The following is a 20,069-nucleotide window of genomic DNA, read 5'->3' as shown; positions in this document are numbered from 1 at the left end:
TAACGAGCCTTGTCCTCAGGCTAGACACCCATGGGGGTACCCAAGACATGAATATGCTGGATAACACGTATCAAGGTAAAAAAAATCTTGACCATGAGTAATGATAAAATGCAAAAAGTAGGTCATGGTGACCTACTTTTGGGTCATTCACTTCTCAAATATGTTCTTTCTTTTTTTTTTAAATATTTGTATATTTAAACAATAAATTATGTTCAAAATTCAAATTTACATCATGATAATAATTTTAAGGGCCTTAAAAGTCACCTGAGTACAATACAATCCCGTTAAGGATCTGAATTGTTGACTATTGGCTTTTCAGAGAAATATAACGAGACTAGTTTTTGACGGACATCATCATTATTTAATGAACCAAGTTGCTTGTCCCAGCATGTCAGTTGCTTAGGTTCATGTTTTAATAAATGGCTGAACTAAAGAATTCAAGGTCTTTTTTCGGGTTATTTCAATGCATGATCAAACACTCTAGACTACAAAGCGCTGTTGCGATACTTTAATTTTCTAACCAAGCAGATATTTTTTCTAAAGTTGACATAAACATTAATTTACAGTTGTTTTGGCAGAGGTAAATAAGAGAATAGAGTTCTTAGAACCTACATGGCTTAATCTGCTTAGCTGAGGTTTGTTTACCGACACCAGATCAGCAAAAGGCAAATACAACTGTTGGCGAGAAACTACAAATTGAAACCAAGATTATCCAGACCAAATTGGATAAGTCAGTATATAATACTGAATACTACACAAAAAGTTGACCTGGAGATGTATAAATAGAACAGTTTTTGATCAGTAAAAGTTTTCCTAAGGACAGACAAAAATGACCAACAACTCCGTTACTGTGGATGCAAGATGATGGATTCAGATCCTGCATGCAGGTAACGAGAAGCTGGTTAGTCAAGTTTTCTGGTCAACAATGAAAATTTACTTGTGAGTATATAGCAAGCTCTTTTAAAGGGGGGAATTAAAGATAATTAGATCTCTTCAAAACTAGAAATATCTCTTTAGAAATGACATGGAACGATTACCAATGGAAGCATGATGATGAGCGATTACCCCAGTGTAAAATATACATGCAGTGTCATATACGGGTTAACTTGGCATCATGCAGTACCGATTTATGCAACGCGGGTCAACGTTATTTAGTCCGTAATAATAGTGGTTTGTAGCGTTTGTTTTTACTCTGGTTGAATTACTTCTAAGAAAAAAATATATACCAATGAAAAAAAACAAACCCTTAGCCATGTTTTAATTTCTCACCGTTATTGTTTTAGAAGGTCATTAAGACTGAAAAAAGAGTTCCTCATAGTGCTACACAAAAATTTTAGGTTTGCTCGCTTCGCCGCCTTGACGTCAAAATCCATTTTGTCGTCGTTATCAGATTTCTATACCGCGCTTAAATTTTTTTCATGATCTCCGTATTTCTGATTGAAATTCATCAAACTTGCACGAAATGAAGTCAAAATTAAATTGAAAAATTATATACATAAATTGAATTTTTTCCGCTCTTACTATGGTCCACCGGGAGTTTGAACATTGTTGTTACATATTTTCAATATCTGATTTTGTGACTGCGCCGGGTACCCCTACCATTGACACATTGATATAACATTGAAAAGAAGAAATAAAATATTTGTAAAATATTTCTTGATTTTATTAATTCTTAGTGTTTGTCATATTGTATATGCAAACGTTCATTAGAAAGAAGAAAATACACAATGTCTCAATCATTTCCAAACAACCCTCGTATATTATTTAATGAAAGAAATGACCCTGCGTACTTTTACATATTTTCAGCACTTCTCCTAAAATTTTCTGTGTTCAAAAAGTAATTAGATTTTGGTTATTCAAACTATTTTACAAAATAATGTTGTGTCTAATTTTTTCTTATGTAGTAAATATGGGGAACTCGCTTCCAGTGAGGGACCCTTTTGATCCCGTCTTCTGTCCAAAGTAGTCATGTCGCAGATTTATTTAAAAAATAAAATATGTCAGAAAAGATAATATATATCGAATAACCCAATTAATTCAGGATTTATTAGAACTAATGAGAATGATGAAAGATGTACAGACTGTGCTAGATCCCCCTCCCAATCACAAAAAATTAAGGTAGACCAAGTTATGTTTAATTTGTTTATGAAATATCAAAAGTTAACGCTTTGGAAATCTTTGATGCACTTTACTTGTTAGAGAGCGTATTAGTCAGCATGTTCCCGCGATTCCCTGTAAAAAGTGAGAGCATACACTGATACAATTAATTTTGTGTTTTAAGACCAAAAGAGATGATTGAAATTGATGCGTCATGACCATTAGGGAAGAAACTGAAAATAGATAAAAAGAAATGTATTAATAGAAACACACTGTTTCAGATAAAATATCAAACCATTGAACATTGGACATTATATATTTCTTATCACAAAAAACCCTATACGTACTTAACAGGAGATCATATTTTTGTGATAAGATAAATACATGTATGTATAACGTCAAATGCCCGGGACATATTCTGTTTTTTTTTTTTTTTTTTTTTTTTTTTTTTTTGCAATTTTTCCCCTCAAAGCATTGACTTCATACATGAAACGAACATATATTGAAGAATAGCCATATTTTGATAAGACATTCTCATGCGCAGTACATGAGAATTAAAACCGATACAGAATAAATACATGGAATAAAAGAAAAATCAATTCAATGTAAGTAATGTTTGGTAACAAAAGACATAAAAATACCCTATGAGATTTTTTTTTATTATGGGGATGTCAATTTTGTCAATAATTCATATTCGAATATTCAATAAAAGTATTCTAATATTCGATAAAATATGGTTTATTTTAAATGTACGTCATCATCATACTCTCATGGCAAGTTTTTGCGTCGGTATATGGAAGTAAAATTAGAAGTAGACTTTAATTTGTGGGTATACAATAAGGAATTCTTTATTTGATATTTGTCAGTGTTTAAAAGAAATAATTGATTTAAGTGTATACAATCGAAATATGATTTTAACAAATGATATCTATACAAGCTCAAACTGACAAACCAGTCGTCTAACCAGAGGCAAAATTGTCGTTTACTCTTTCGACTTAATACACGCAATTAATTACAATTATCTGCTTAATGAGAGATATAATCTTTGATACAATGTTTTGAAAATATAAACAAACAATTCCCTAGACATTTTTCCAAGGTTATTAATTTCTCAATAATGATTTTAAAATTCAGGAATATATACAACCCGAGATAATCAGGTAATTGATACATTATTCTGAAATTGAGCCCTTTACAATTTTACAGGCTGATTCTATCAAAAATTTAATTCAATGATCAATAAAATTAATTTTCATAAGTACACTCTTCATGTGTCTCTTAGACATTCAAGAAGGGTTACATTTCGTTGTCCTCGATTCTAGATCCGATCATATTAAACTATTGAAAGCACTTTTTGTACTATACATCAATAATTTTTTATATTTCTTTTATACCTTACTTAGAATGAAATAAATTAGAAGATCTATAAGATATAAGAAAGTAGTGAAAGAAATCAGGGGATCGCTAGTAAATATTTCTCTTTTTTGTGAAATCTGAAAAACACCGAATATTCAAATCTTAAATTCATATTCGAATATTAACTCATCGAATGAATATTCGAATATTCGTTGACATCCCTAATTTATGATAATTGGTCGACAGTTCTTCAGCAACGTAGCTAAGCGTTATCGTTCATAAGATGATTGTCAGCTTCAAGTCAAAATAACTATTGTGATTTTAGTAGTCTTCGTGGGGGATTAAACTGAGTGGTTTTGACTAAAAATATCATTTTGTTAAAATGTAAATTGGAGGACAGCTACCAGTTTCTACATTGGCGTTCAACGAAAAATGACGATACCGCAGTAAATTCTTTTTGTGGCCTTTCGAACACACTGGTTTAACTCACATTGTAAAACCATTTCTGTAATGTTATTAATTTATTTCTGTAGTCTAAAATCTTCGGCAGCCCGATATTAGTGAGCAATTGTCCAATATTAGTGTCAGTCTTATATTGTAAAACTACCTGAGGTAAATCAGAGTATGAAATGTAAAGGACAATGTTTTTAAGTACGATATATGCTGAATACAGTTCAGTATGAATCATAACTGGCCTCAAAACTCTCTGATGTTTAGCTCACCTGAGCTAATAGCTCAAGTGAGAAGTGAGTTTTACTGATTATATTTTGTCCAGAATCTATAAACTTTCAACATTTTCAACTTTTCTAACGACCCACTGAGCCAATTTCAATCAAACTTGCCACAAAGCATTCTTGTTGAAGAGGATAAAAGTTTGCTCAAAAGAAGGGCCATCATTACATAGCGTAAATTCAAATTTGTTAAAATCATGACCTCCGGGGATAGGGTGGATTGGTGACCAAAGTTTTACATAATAATAAATAGGAAAAAAATCCTTTAAAAATCTCCTCAAGAACAACAAAGCCATAACTGTCATATTTTAAATTTTTAAGCATCCTTGGGTAGTGTAGAATCAAATGTGTTCAAATCATGACCCCCGGGAGTGGGTCGGAGCCACTACTGGCGATCAAATTTTTACTTAGGAATATGTATGAAAATATCCTTAAAGATTTTCTTAAGAAGAACACCAAAGCCATGATTAGTTTTATTTACATGTGAAAGCATCCTAGAGTAGTGGTGAATTAAGTTTGTTCAAATCATCACCCCCGGGGCGATCATAGTTTTACATAAGAATATATAGGGAAAAAATCTTTAAAAATCTTAAGAAGAACAAAGTCATATATGAAAACATCCTGAGATAGTATTCTAATTCTCTAGAACAGCAGGACCACGTTGATTGAATTGTGTGGATTCAACATTGATTTAATCAATGTTCCCTTTGGCTTGATATTGGCCCACAATATGGAGCCGATATTGAATTTTATTTTTAAAAAAATCTGCTGATGAAGAACAGCAGGACAAAAGTGACTCAGGAGAGCGTTGTGGTCCAGGAGCCTCTCTCTCTCTCTCTCTTTACAGAAATGCATTCGGCTTATATTCAAAACAGAAACAACTTCACTGTGTAACTCGACTATCAAATACTGTGGTTCTGACGATGTTGAAAAGTGTAATGTTGTACAATGTATGTTGAAAAAAAAAAACAAGACTAAAAATCAATTCGTAATCACATTAATCCACACTTGAACCGAGATATGCAGTACAGGAGCATTTTGGTTAACGCATATTCCATGACTTTCTTTTTTTTTATACATCGAATCACTTCAAATTATCACAGGCGACACCATTGCAATTGTTGTAATTGCTGAACGACCACGCTTTTTGTTTTTAACTCGTTCAATATGATACCTGATTTAAACTCTGTTGACACCCGATTTTTTTTCTGTTATTGAAGTTCTGCTTATCTCATGCACTGTTTTTATTCAATATATAACAGTCTGACAATATCGCCAAACTGAATTTCAATTATTTATTTTCGTTTTCCCCATAAAATATGGAGTTTTAAATTTCAAAATGCTCCTAAGAAGAATGTATTTGTGTTCCTAGATTTTTTTCATCGAAATATGCGGAAAGTCAAAAACAACACCTAACAATAAAAAGGTTGCTTTGGAGAAATTTATTGATTTTCTGTTAAATATTCAAAACAAGTGAGTGCTATATTTTCAAACAAGGCACTTGGGATACATTAATTAGAACGTTTTACGTCATTCTTTCTAGCTTAATACTGTAAGAATACATTTGGTTATTATTCCTTAAGATTTGAAATAAAAAAGTAGTAATAACAATTCAAAGTGTTCAAAAATGTATAAGTTATTTTGTTGATTTTAAGAGAAAGGGATTATCTCAGAGTCGTTCGGGGAATGTAGTTGGCCTCCTCAAGTGTGTCAGATATTGCCTCCTCCAATCTCCGCGCCTCCTCAAACATCCGCTGTTGTAGGAGGCGCTCTCTCTGCTCTCGCATAGATTTCACTTCCTGTAAACGCTGTTCTCGGAACCTCTGCCATTCTTCCCACTTTTTCAGAAGTATTTCTTTGTATTCATCCTGTGCTTTTAGCAACTAATAAAAAAGATTGAAAGTTGTCGAAGATATATCTAGTTTTTTAAAAATATATTTAGCTTGAAGTGCTAAGTCAAATTGGGAGTAAATATGCATATATAATAGAGATTCAAATTGATCATATATATGTATAAAAGCTGAGTTAGAGAGTTATATACTATGACCACATAACACCGAAGCCCTGGATTTTATCGGTATTTATGTAGTGTCTTATTTTTTAAATAATTTTTTATAAAATCTGAACAACAATGACTTTGCCCTCAATAGAAGATGCATGCACCTTAAGGCTCTCATCAGTTTTATTCTCAAAGTCAAGAATTACCGGAAGTATCGAGTGAAAACCTTTGTTTGGCTGATTAAATGTTATCTGGCATTTGACAATTTCAAGAGGAGGGGGACCCAGTATTTCCTTTGGAGGATGAAAAACAGAAAGGATACCCCATTCCGCCACCAACCATTGTGTAAAGTTCAGATGGTATGAGCTAAACTAATCAAAATATATACCAAGTCAGTCCTTTTCATTTCTTCTCTCTGCAACTGTTGAATATCCCTTTCACCCTTGTCAACATGAGAGACGTGATCATCGACGTGTTGCACGTGACCTGTAATTTCATCCAATCGTTTTTCTAGGCGAGAACCAGTTAGTTCTATCAACCGTCGTATCCGGTCTTCTGAAGCATCTGTATGACAATGCAAAAGACATAAAATTGTTGTTAAAAGTATCAATATCAGTGTTGAAATATACATATTACGTATCAATTCCTCTAATCAATTCAATAAAAGTGATTTCGCAACAAATATCATACCTTCATCGCCCTCCATCTTCTCCCGAGAGGCGTGGACTATGTATCTCTGAATAAGTGCACATATGACACTCTGTAAATAAGAAATTGGAGAGTTTAAATATCTAGAGAAAAACACCAATTGATAATATGATACTTATATATAAAAACTTATGGGTCAAAACACTTAAAACACATTGCCTAGAACTCAGAAATTAAGGTCAAATATAGCCCTCCAAGAATGAAGATAAAAGAACTGGAATCAATGCTTCCTTAGTTTTCGACAGCAAATGATCTTTGTTTGGTTGGTAATGGCATTGATTTTTACTTTCAAAATTGATTTGATAAAATTTTTCCGACATTCGGTCTGGTCCCAACTTCACTATGTAAGGCAGTGCAGTATTTTTAATATTTTACGAAATCTCGTCATTTTTGTCTTTTTGCGAAACAAAAATCGGAGTTAAATTACAAAGACGGACGATAGAAAAACATCAATCAGAAAATTTCGAATGAAGCTTTTACTTAGACAAGATTTAATTTGTAGAGACCTGTCTGGAATTCGTGTACGAAGATGAGATTGTCATTTCTTCATCAAGTTTCTGAAAATGTAGACACAAATGAGAATGTAGATAACATAAAACAAATTATGTTATAATTATTAATGTACTAAGAATTTATATAAAGTTGTTTTTGTATCAACAAATGTCACTGGAAAAATTATTTTACCTTTGATTTTTTGTTAATTTTAAGTTTGCGTTTCCTACAACAAACACAGAGTGACCATATTTTTCTCCAAGCCTTGCATATAGTTTGGGCTGTAGGAATAATATTAAAGGGCGGGGCTACTGGACATCCGGGCTCTATAAACGTCATCCACAGTTCTGTGCGCGCAAACTTCCACTCTATATCTCTTTCGTCCTATAAGAAACATTTTAAAAATCGATTTTATTCTTAAAGTATAAAAATTTAACAAAAATAAAACCTAACCTTTATATTAATTAGTACTAACTCTTTAAGTCACTGACCAGACATTATTTATCCTATCGTTTAACATCATTTTTACCTGGACCTCTTGGAAGGTGTTACTCATGACAGCAATGAGTAAATTCATCAGAACAACACTTGCAGCAAAAACATAAACACCGTAAATGGCTTTTCCAAACCATTCCGTTAATGCGATCCGTGACGGGTTGTTCGTGATGGAGCTCATGGGCGCACTCTGATTTAATTCTGGGGTATTGCCTTCGCCAAATCCCAAGAGAGACCATATTAGAACAAAAAATACACCACTAAACCTGAAAACAAAAACACAGTTGATAGATGTTTTATTGGTTTGGAGAAAAATACTGTCAATTTACAATACTGTCAATTTCCTCATATGTCATAAAACTTAACCCCTGGAAATGCGGCGTCTGACAAACATGCGCAGCATAGAGAGCAGCAAGTCCACAGGAGAAACTCAATAAAATGAGAACGAACATCGCCAGTAATTTAACAAGGTCCCCAAACGTTCTTCTGAAGGAGACTAGCATCGTTCCAAAGGTTTCATTGGCTGGCATGATGAAGGAGATTCGAGCAATGCTGAGAATAATCCCAGCAGAAAACATAATATCCGCAATCAGCTCCGGATCCGGAACCCAGGTAGGTGTCCATTCAACTAAAATTGATAAAAATCTACAGACATAAAGCGATGAAAATGCAAGGAAGAACCAGTTCACATTTCAAAGCATCGTCGGATACTCACGGGTGATCTCGTCTTTTACTCATCACCCGTGGGCAAACTCGCCGAAAAATCATCGTATGTAATTAATATGCACGGGTCATTTGATTGGCTTCTCCTCAGAGTCGCGATGGCAAATCAACAAATTAAAGTTCGGCAATGACAAAAACTTTTCCGTAGTTAACAAGGATTGCAAATAAATCCACTCACCCGTGCATTTCGCAGTTTGAGAAAGGTACTTCCGTATAATTCCTTACTAGTATTTGAGTGCCAATGACCTGTACAACTTGACTTTAATCGTTTTAAAACAAAATTTGCACCTTTTAACAAGCGTCAAGATATTAAGCATAAATAGCAAACTAATACACGTATTTTCAAAATTAATGAGTTCCAACTTTCTGATTGGTTGTCCATAATCAACAAATTAGCATATTTTTCGACGCTTTCGGTGAGTTTGCCCACGGGTGATGAGTAAAAGACGAGATCACTCGTGGGTATCTGACGATGATTACAAAGATAATCTGGAATATTTACAATGATTGATATCAAGTCTATGATAAGATATTTATAAGTTATAAAAAAATCAGTTTTTTTCTGAAGAATCACAAAGCCTATAATATCATGAAATGATCCATTCAAATCTATGGGAGGTGGAAAGGGTACAAAAGACGTTAATGTAAACCGGACAATTAATTTTGCCAAAAAAAGTACTGAAATACAAAACAAACAGCTTAAAATAAAACCGACACACTCGACTGCAAAATCAACAGACTTCATTGCAAAACGAAAAATCACCGATGCAAAACAGTCATTCACTGTTTGCACTAGATGACGCGCAAAAAAAAAAACAACCATAAAAAGTCATTTTCGGAATTAACGCTAGTTTTGTTTTGTTTTATTTTTTGCACGTGCCACCTAGCGTTATTTCATTGCATCTGTGATCGTTCGTTTTGCCACAAAGTCTGTTAATTTTGCAATCGAGTCCGTTGGTTTTATTTTAAGCTGTTCGTTTTGCAACGGAGTCTGTTGATTTTCCGCCGCCCATACAAATCCCTGCAAAAATATTTTAATAGAAGTGGACACTTAAATATGCATTATTTTCTCATAAGGCACGAAAAAGATTAAGTAATGTGACCTCCAACTGTTGCTGTGGGACATTGGTGCTCAACTGAGAAATAACTTTTTCCCTCCTCAACCTCGTAACAGAACAAGAGCTGGTTAATGGTGATTTCCTTTCCAGCGGATACATTGTAATTCAGCTGGTGATAGGCTAAAGCACTGCGTAATCGTAAAGGGATGACGGCATCCAACGTAAATGATGTCAGGAGAAACGTCAGCATTAAAAAGTCGATTACATTCCAGACAGACCGGAAGTAATCAGCAGCACCTTGGTCAAACAACTGTTTCATTTCTTCCCAAATCCAGCCTTAAAAATGTAACAATGGATTGTTTCTTTTATCATGTTGTAAATTTTGAATTTACCTGTTGACAGTAAAAACAAAATTTATTTCAAGACCCACCTATGATCCACATAAATATGATGACGATGAAGACGTAACTAACAGGGTTGGTTTCCTCACAGCCAAGGGAGACCCACATGTTACTGAACTGGATTTTGCCCAACACTATCAGACACAGGAACGAGATGTAGGAACACGTGTAACTGAGAAAGCGTGTAGAAGGGGTGTTCAGCAGTAGTGTCACCTGGAAGAATGTTAACAAATGTTTAGTAAACTGATGTGAAAATACACTGTGTTTCAAAGCTATAAAGAGAATTTACATGTAAAGGTTTTTTTTTTTCATTCTGGATGCCATTTTTATGAATTCATTGATTTGTAGACGTTTTGAGGAAACAAATTTATAGTCGGATTTTTATCACCTTGAAACAAAAATTTACTTTGAAAAAGTTCCAAATCCATCATAAGGATACATTATCTTCATACATGTATAAGATCGATTTAAATATTATCTTTCATATTAGATCGATCCTTTTTTTTTTGTTATCGCAAAAAAGTTGTGTAATAAGTATTGATAAGTGGATGGCGAACAGCTGTAATATGTAAGTACTGGTCATTGACTATTTTAAACAAACTGACGAAAGAATGAAACATCACATGGAGAATTGACTGCTTCAGAAATAATGGGAAAAAAATTGTTACATGTATTTAAACACTGTCATACCTTGCTCCACGGCGCGAGGATAAAAACTAGAGACAGAATGGGCAAGAGCAGCATCCCCACAGGTATTGACAACAGCAGGAATTCGAATCGATTCAAATGGCGCATACCTTTAAGCCCGCTGAACCAGACAGCTGATACCTGAGCCTGGCATTTCGGGTGGGAAACAAACTGAAAATTTCCATCCAATATATCTAAATCTTTTTAAAACACACATCAACATTATTACCTTTTTTTCTGTTAAATCTAAATTATAAGCTACCCTTTTCTGTTCCATTCGAAGAGCGACCTGTAGAATAGGGAAACTATCGCTCGACGATTTTTCAGTTTCTGGTGAGTCCAAAAGAGACTGCACTTCCCCGGATGTACGACATTGGTTTAACAGGTCGAGGGTGAACTCTTGTACTTGTGCATCCAATTCTTCGTACGTGCTCTATAGAAAGTATTGAAGCTAGAACTTAGAATACGTATACTTTGAATTCATTAATTTTTGAGGGAATCGAATTTGTGGTTTTGTCACAAAGTACAACATCGTTATATGTAAAATTCGGTTACGGGTACTTCGCCCTATTCTAAGTAAAATGGTAGTTCGTTGATATTCTAACATTGTTGTCTGGCTCAACCATGAAAACAACGAACATTGGTGTTCAACGTAAACAACGAAAGTAGGTATTCAAGTCGGTGTTCAATGTAAACAGTGAAAATTGGTGTTCACCGTCAACAGCGAAAATTGGTGTTCAACGTGAAATGTTGAAGTTCATATTTCTTAAACTAACAAAAATTGTAGAGAAATAACTATGCCAACAATTTGAATTCTGCGAACATAGAGAGGTGAAAGGAATGTTATAAAAATAATTCGCCTCTTCTTTACTATATGGGGTATGAACCTATTTTAATTTGAATCAGTTGTCAAATAAATGTTATCCATACCTTGTATTCTGTTTCCATGACCTGAAGCTGCTTGAACTTTTTACTGAGGTAGAATGACGCCATTACAGGATCTTCCTCAGTCAAAGAAATGTACGCAGGACTAGCAAGCGCGCGAAAAGTGTCCAGTCGTCTGTTGCAGAACACCATGTAGTCTCTTCTTTGTTCCTCAATACATTCATGACAAGAACAAAAATAATCATGTGGAATGTCCACGGATGCACCTTTCATCATGATCATTTGAACGATTTGAAAGTTGTTTCTGATCGCTGCTTTAATGAGTGCCTCCTTTAGCATTTTGTTTACCGATATTTCAGAAACCTGGGTAAGTTTTGACCTTGCTGATAAATCATCTTCAAATATTTCCGACATTTTGTCGCTATTCGGATTTGTGATTCCTTCGATGGAGGAATACTCGTTTGCATTGTCTTTTGATTGCAATGGAGACTGATAAATTGAATTTTCCAGCAAAATTTGGCAGATCTCTTCTCGATCATTTTCGACCGCGCAAAGCAATCCCTGATGGATAACCTTAGGTCCCACTTTTCCTACAAGAAATTCTACCAAGGAAACATGACCACTTGCTATGGCGAGGTCTAGGGCAGTTCTTCCCTGAGTGTCCTCTAGATCTGGAGAAACCCTCCCAGAATTTAACAGATTTCGGACGAAATCCTCATCTCCTAACTCACAGGACTCCAAATACTTCCTCTCAACATCAACTAGACTAGGCCTCAATCTCTCCGACAAAATGTTGATCAACTTCGGCTTCTTATTCATAGTCCTTACACGTACTGCACGTATGTGAAAAATAAGTATTCAGTATACTCAATGACAAGTTAGTCCATGCAGTTAAGAATGCATTTTGTCGTTGCCGAGAAAATATGCTCTGACATTTTTAGTTTATTTGTTCGTTCAATTTTATGGGTTAAACAGCTGGTTAGGATATACTGGTAATGTGATAATGGCATTTGTCTTTATATTGATACACTGGCGTCAAATTGATCGTATACACAATTAACTACAATTTTTATGTCGAGGAAATGAATCGAAAAAGATTGGGCTAATTTCTGCAAAAAATAGTTGCTCTCTGAATAATACACTGGACATATCTGTGGTTGTTGAGCCTAAGACACCTCGATTAATCAGATACATGTACAGAAATTTGGTTTTGAGTTTTGCGTATAAATCCTCAGTATACCACTGTCTTTTTCTCAGAATAATGTTAGAGTCTGCAACTGCTGGAAATTTTACCAAGTACAATGTATACTAATGAAACACTAGTTTCATTCAAGCTAGAGAGAAGTGCTAATAGGATTTGGTTGGTAGTCATATCCTATGCTTATTGCTTCCTCAAATAATTGAAGATATCTTTATTTTTTTTTTTGAAGATATCATCAATTCATTTGATGCGTGCAACAATACAATAACAGATCTTTTCAGATAATGAATGATGTCTTCAATTCCGAATCATTGCGCGCATTAATTCAATTGTTGATATCGTTAATTTACTGAATTGATGCGCACATTTGTTGAATTGTTGCTCTCTTCAAATTAATTAATGATACCAACAATTGAATTGATGTGCGCAATAATTAAATTGAAGAGAGCAATAATTCAATTAATGCATTAACAATTAAATTATTGCTATCCTCAATTGCATATTCAATGACTGCGCACAAAAATTCCTTTATAGAGAATCGATATCACTATTTAATTAGTGATATTTTCAATTCAACGTATATTCATACTTTAAATAATGCTCCCTTTAGTTGAGTTGTTGCCCTCTTTAAAAGGATTTATTTGCACATTAATTCATCAAATAAGACCGTTGTGAAATAAAAATGTCTTTAATTCAATTCAAGAGATCAACAAATCTTTTATTTTGAGGTCTAAATTATTTTTTGTGAAAATTGTTCCACCACGTTGTTGAGCTCATTAATTGAATTAATACACACATGAAATCAATTGTTCTTCTCATCAATTGAATTGATGTGCGTATCAATTTACTTATTACACAATATACTCAATGGAATTGATGAAAGCTTCAAATAATTCAAGATATCTTCAATTATTTGAATTAACGTTAATTTGGACTTAAATATAAGTAAGATGAAATTAGTTTATTTGTTTCAGAGTTGATGAAAATGTTCAAGGGTTTGAAGTTGGACCGCCGACAACTGACGTCGAATAACGAAAGACGACGCGGGCGGAAACGCATTGGTATAGGTTACCAGAATAGGGAATTGCAAACTCAGTGAACTAAAAAAAAAAAACAAAACATGTGCTCTGTAATTGGCTTAACAAAATTAACTCGGTTAATATACTTCTCATATGATTTAATCAAAAGTGAATATCTGGTTAAAATTTGACATTTCTTTTGTTCAATTTTTGTACTTTTTCTATATCAGATGAAAGGGATGTTTTATTCATTTTATGAAATGGTCGTATTTGTGCATTTCAGAGGAATCAAAATCAATAGTTGAATGATTACATCAACAGAATTTGTGGTGAAAGAAAACAGAATTTGTTTGAAGGACATACGGCGAATAATTTTTTGATGGAAGCAAGAACTGCAAAATATCAAAGAAATCAAAGAAGACGTCTCAATGCAATAATATTTACAATAAATATTTTTTTCTTTATATTACATTTTCCTTTCATTCCTTCGTGCATATAAACTTGGTATATAAATTACTTAACTTCTATAAAAACTTCTATTAATTAATTTACATTGAATCTAGGGATATATATACTAGTGTACATCAGCATTGTTGTGTATTCCATTAGGATTTGATAAATTTATCTATATTCTCTATGTATGTTCTTAGAATTAGAGAATAAGAAAATAAACATATTCAATCAATTTTATAACAAAAATACAAATTGATTTTGTCAAGTACAAATGGAATTAGCATAAAATGCAAATTAAACATTATAGAATACAAATAGGGTGTTATACAATATACAAATGAAAATTATACATTATAAACTAAAAACAAACAGTGAGCACAGAGCTCACAAAATGATATCCCCGCTCCCATATCAGTATAATGGCAAAGTGCATTTCTTGGTGGTATGTAAATGAGATTTTGTGAAAGTTCCATTGAATTTCCGTCGGGAGTTTAAGAGGAGTTCAGTTAACAAAATGGGTACCCCCTTTATCGTGTATAATGAGTATAATATAATATTTTGCCATGGAAAAACTTAATATCTGTCCGCGATCAAGCGTAAAATAAAAGGTACACAATGGTACAACGTAATAAAGTTTCTGTAAGTCTCAATGATTTTATTCAGTGGTATAGGAGGAGTTGCAGATATGAGATGGGTACCCCCCCCCCCCCCCAATGTTAAATAAGAAATGGCAAATTCATGTTTTGCTATGGGAAACCCCAATATTCTTCTGATCGAAACATAAAATAGGAGATGCGAAATGGCACTGTGTAATAGAGATTTTGTGGAAATAAAATTTCATTAAATTGCAATCAGTGGTGTAAGAGGAGTTGCAGATAAGTAATGGCTCCCCCTAAATACATGTATACCAAGAATGGCAGTCTATGTTCTGCTAAGGGAAACCCCAAATAAAGTGTAAGGATGGACACTCCCATCACTAAATATACGCCCACTTTTCAAACGGAGGTACATAAAAATATAAGTGGACAGTTGCAGTTTTTTAAATGCTACACGCATAATGCAATTTCGCCATAAAACGATACACGTCGTGATAGGAGGAGAAACAGCTCTTGAGATTTAGAGCACAACAAAGAGACATGTATCTCAAAAATACTGGTACATTTATTTTGATTTTTGCAGACTGTTTTTCAATATTCTTTACAGAGGGCTCGATCCATTGACATTTCAGAAAAGAACTGCCTCAAACACCTGTGAAACAAAAAATTCTGAAAGATATTAACGTTTTTAATCAATTCGTTCTATCTCCATTCAATGTAAATTGAAAAATTTAAGTGTTCTATCTCCCCTGTCCAACCAAAATAGCCCTCATCTGACAAACAACCAATACTGATCACGACTTTTAACACTAATTTCCCAAGTTTTTGCAAAGTACAGAATGAGATGAACTATTGTAATTCTCAGGCGACACACTGTTTGATTAAAGATACACCAATGGCCTTTTTTTCGAGATTTCTGAGATTTATGACTAAGAAAAAGAAGCTAAGCTCTAGTAGATAGAAAGTATTATTATACCTCTGTCAATTTTTTCTATATAAAAATATTACGAATAAACATGTTATTTTTTCCAAACAGCCCCTACCATGGAAGAGTTTTTGTGCTATTTGCCCATGGTGAAATAGTCATTAAACTATTCACCGGCAGCATTCTGTTTCCCTCGCTTTTCATCTCGGAACTCTTCTGGTTTTATACAGATTGTGACGTAACACAAGTTAAGACTGCTTCGGTATAATAAAACACTTATTTACTGACTATTCGGACAATAGCAAGTTTATCGTTCCCCTCGACAGCAACTATTTCCCTCGGCTGCGCCTCGGGAAATAGTTGCTGTCTTGGGGAACGATAAACTTGCTATTGTCCTCATAGCCAGTAAATAGGTGTATACTATTACATGTAGTTCAAAACCTTCAAGAACGAATCGTGAATTGTCCCGAGGAATTTGTTTGGTAAGACAACATGACTTAAAATGCTGCTTATTTTATTTGTTTGCTTGAAGTGATTCAGTTTTAAATGTGAACATATGATGCAGACACTCAAACTAAAATTCAAACTCTCTACATAAAAAGAGAAGAAATAGTTATTGCAAAAATTATGAATCTGAAATGCTGGTATATTTTTTTTCAAAGAAAATTTCCAATAGTTATGCTGCAGCTAGCGAGTATGCAGGTCTGATATAACCACAGATAACTTATTCTGGATCTGCAACTGACTTTTCCCATGGAAACAAGAACTGTCAGACATTTCAAAGAAATAAATGGATGCTGCTTACAGTACTGTGATATATCCTTCATTTTGTCATTATAAACTGAGAGTACTTTTTCTCCTTAGATCGCGATGCGTGTAATGTAATCATCTCTTTCGTTTAATCGCAAAATTACATTATACACGGAAAGCGCATATATTTTCAAATACAAAGTAGTTTTGGTAAAGCAATTTATTTAAACAAGTACATCATGCATAGCAACTTTTAATTTATTAGAGAAACTAACGTTATCAATTAAGCTATCCATATAATTTACTGTTGATTAAACAGTGATACATTTCAGGGTCCGGCAAATGGTCTACCAAGCCCCTGTCTTATTCCTCACAAAAATTTAACTGCTGTAAAGGAGAAACTTCAGACGTACTCTGCAACAGCATATTCTAGAAGTGGTCGTAAATCAGATGTGGATTCTCAAAAACTCCAAAGAACTTATAGAAAACTTAAAATCGCTAAATCAAGTCAGTAACATCAAAACGTACGACTTTTCTACACTTTATACAAAAATTCTTCACGATAATTAAAAACTAGATTTATTGATATCACAGACAACTCCTTCTTCAATAAAGATAGAAGTCGGAAATTTTCGTATCTTGTAATTGGTCATCAACAAATTACAAAATAACTTTGAATACGATCAATTTTTAAACCGAGGCAGACTACTGACAAATGAGTTGATGTTAGGGGGATTTCAACAACCTCATTTAAAGTCAGCATTTCGTAAATTCTATGGTCGTTATAATGACTTTGTTAGCAAATATAGCCTACCATTGGGTCGTATTTTGGTTGACGTGTTTCATACCAGTTGTTACTAAGACCTTTGTTTTTATACCGAATTTGACTATGGGATGTTCCGGTTACCTGATCAATACATTGGGCTCACAGAGGGTCTAACTGGTCAACAGGGGATGCCTACTCCTCCTAGGCATCTGATCCCACCTCTGGAATTTCCAGGGGTCTGTGTTTTATGCCCTCTATACAGATTTGTATTGTTTATAGATTTTTAGAGATCGATCACTGTTCGTTATCTTCACCTTTTTTATTACATTGTATTAGCGTACGGATGACGTATACGAGGGTTGTCCGGCCAAAAAGTTCGTGGACAATGGCGTTTTTGTCAAAATGAATGGTTCAAGATAATCTTATTGTATACCAAAATATTAGTTAAGAAAATAAAAGTCAGAAAAGTTTGGTTTTTATTGTTTGAACTTAATATTTTTGTAAAAATCGTGGTCATCAAAGGTCGCCGAAAGTGAGCACGGACCAGGGTTAAAATGCCATAAACTTTTAAATAAAGTGTTCTGATTATTATTATTATTTTCTTTATAAAACAAGTCAAAGCTTAATAAAAATTAAATGTGTCGCAAATAAAGCGGCTATCGTCATTTTCTGATATCTTTAGTATCGCTTACTAAATAGACAGTGAGAATATTAAGCGAAAGCCGCAAGAAGTAATTCAAAAATTGACAGAAAAAGCGACGTCGGCCATCCGAACGGAACAGCGTCCAATCATACAATTATGTTTTAGTATGGTTGAAACGACGTCAGACACAAAATATTTATTCAAACAACTTGAAATTATTGGAATATATTTAGTCCATTGATTTGTAATTAGTGTATACGATTTTTCAAGGGTGTGTAAAATTTCGGAGACAATACAAAAAGTGGAAAAACACTGTTGTTTGGTGAAAATAAGATATCCCTATTCATAACGTTGTTATAAACCGTCGGACTGGACTGTGCAGCTGTGTATACGAAGTGTTTATATTAATAAAGAATAAAGTAATAAAGAAAATTAGCGTGTGTCCTTGAACATGTGATAAAAATTCAAAATCCATATTTTTGACGTTATCATGAAATTACATGTAGCATTACGTCAGACTGGGCCGTGCGGCTTGCATATACAAAGTATTTACCCCTATAACTTTCAGAAAGTAGTGTGCATTGTTTTAATATTTTATATATTTACTAATTCATGGTCTATATTAAGATTTTATCGTACACGTTTGCCATTGCGGGCTTTATTAAGAAAATTAAGCATTTGTCCACGAACTTTTTGGACAACCCTCGTATTTGCACGTGTACAGTTCGTTGTAAAATTTGCATAAATAATGACAAACATGGCGCTATTGCTGAAAGGGAGATAAGCACTACATTGAAGAATATTCTCAAGGAAAGAAAAAACTTGCCGTAAAGCAATAAGTATCTCTGAGGTTGTTGGTGCTCAAAAAAGATAATGTATTGCATTTGGCAAGCAAATGTCATCATATGGCAAAGCTGGGCAATAAAAGTAAACAAATAGAAGCTAGTTTAAAAGAAATTGAAAAAAAGGCATATCATATGACACTTTTTAAATCCCACTTCATTTAGCGTAAAATTAGATTTTCTACAATTTTATGACCATTTGAATGACAGGCACATAACATCATTAAAAGACTTGGTGGTTTAAGAACATGTAGAATTTCTAGCTCTATTGGTCCAAGTCCATTAAGATGCCCATCGTCCGTCCGTCTGCCTGTACTAGTAAACAATTTTTGAAAAACGTTGCTCTTCCTCCAGTTTTGGTCCGATTGCAATAAATTTTGACTATACCAAGGTACATAATTCTCTTTATTGGGTTTTAATTTTTGTCGATGGTGTTACCATGGTTGGTCACTTAAAATAGATATTTAAGGTTAATTTCTTTCAAAATGCTACTCATCCTACAGTTTGGTCCGATTTCATACAACAAGATAATACAAAAGTACAAATTTCTAATTTTAGATGGATAATAAAATTAGAAACGTCCGCGAGATTCTTTGAAAACACTACTCCTTCTACAGTTTTGGTCTGAATTCAATAAATATTTGTACAATAATAATATACACAAAAAACATATAATCCTGTATATTGCTATTCGATTTTGATGAAAAATGTTGCTAAAAATACCAAAAATAGAAATGAATGATTTTATTCCAAAACCCTGCTCATCCTAGAGTTTTGGTTTGATTTCAATAAAACTTGGTAGACAAGAAGAATCTATCAAGGTTTATAATTCTGCTTTTCAGATTTGGATGTTGCCATGGCTACAAAAAACTTTGACATGTCATTGTGCCCCTTGAGTTATTTCTGGCTTTGCTTAGTTGCCCCTATCTTTTGTTTTGTTCACCTAACCACATGTCATTGTCACCCTTGACTTCTTGCTCCCTTCCTTTGTTGCTCTATCACTAGTTTGTTCACCAAACCCCACTTCATTGCCCCCCCCCCCCTTGACTTCTTGCTCCTTTACTTTGTTGCCCCCTATCCTTTGTTTGTTGTCTTAAACTCATTTCATTATCCCCCTTGTGTTCTTACTCTCGATCTTGCTTAGTTGCCCCTATCATTTGTTTTGTTCACCTAACCCATGTCATTGTCCCCCTTGAGTTCTTGCTCCCGATTGCTTTGTTGTCCTCACATTCTTCTTGCATT

The 20,069-nt window shown here is 33.9% G+C and overlaps 1 protein-coding gene across 1 annotated transcript; it reads right to left on the bottom strand.

Moving 5' to 3' along the window:
- Positions 1-5,607: 5,607 nt before the first annotated feature.
- On the bottom strand, positions 5,608-12,526 carry LOC133206072 (short transient receptor potential channel 7-like). Its single transcript, XM_061342001.1, has 12 exons — positions 11,678-12,526; positions 11,010-11,180; positions 10,751-10,918; positions 10,090-10,273; positions 9,705-9,995; positions 8,245-8,506; positions 7,913-8,144; positions 7,576-7,767; positions 7,398-7,448; positions 6,874-6,943; positions 6,572-6,747; positions 5,608-6,067 (listed from the first exon to the last, which is right to left on the bottom strand). Exons 1-12 carry the CDS (start codon positions 12,449-12,451, stop codon positions 5,849-5,851), a joined length of 2,790 nt encoding a protein of 929 aa, XP_061197985.1. The 5' UTR covers positions 12,452-12,526; the 3' UTR covers positions 5,608-5,848.
- Positions 12,527-20,069: the final 7,543 nt, after the last annotated feature.

The sequence above is a fragment of the Saccostrea echinata genome, unplaced genomic scaffold (assembly GCF_033153115.1).
Source record: "Saccostrea echinata isolate AGI-Se365-2 ecotype Australia unplaced genomic scaffold, CSIRO_AGI_Sech_v1 ptg000054l, whole genome shotgun sequence".
Taxonomy (NCBI): Eukaryota; Metazoa; Mollusca; class Bivalvia; order Ostreida; family Ostreidae; genus Saccostrea; species Saccostrea echinata.
Note: the sequence above shows the minus strand (reverse complement) of the source record. Positions and strands in the feature narration are given on the sequence as shown.

Bases quoted from the DNA above. Each gene is read 5' to 3' on its own strand.
- LOC133206072 (XM_061342001.1), bottom strand. From the start codon at position 12,451: ATGAATAAGAAGCCGAAGTTGATCAACATTTTGTCGGAGAGATTGAGG. The intron at 8,507-9,704 runs GTCACATTACTT...TATCAATTTTAG, and splicing joins TCCCACAGCAACAGTTGGAG to TTGAATGGACACCTACCTGG. The intron at 6,748-6,873 runs GTATGATATTTG...ATTGTCATACAG, and splicing joins GAAGATGGAGGGCGATGAAG to ATGCTTCAGAAGACCGGATA.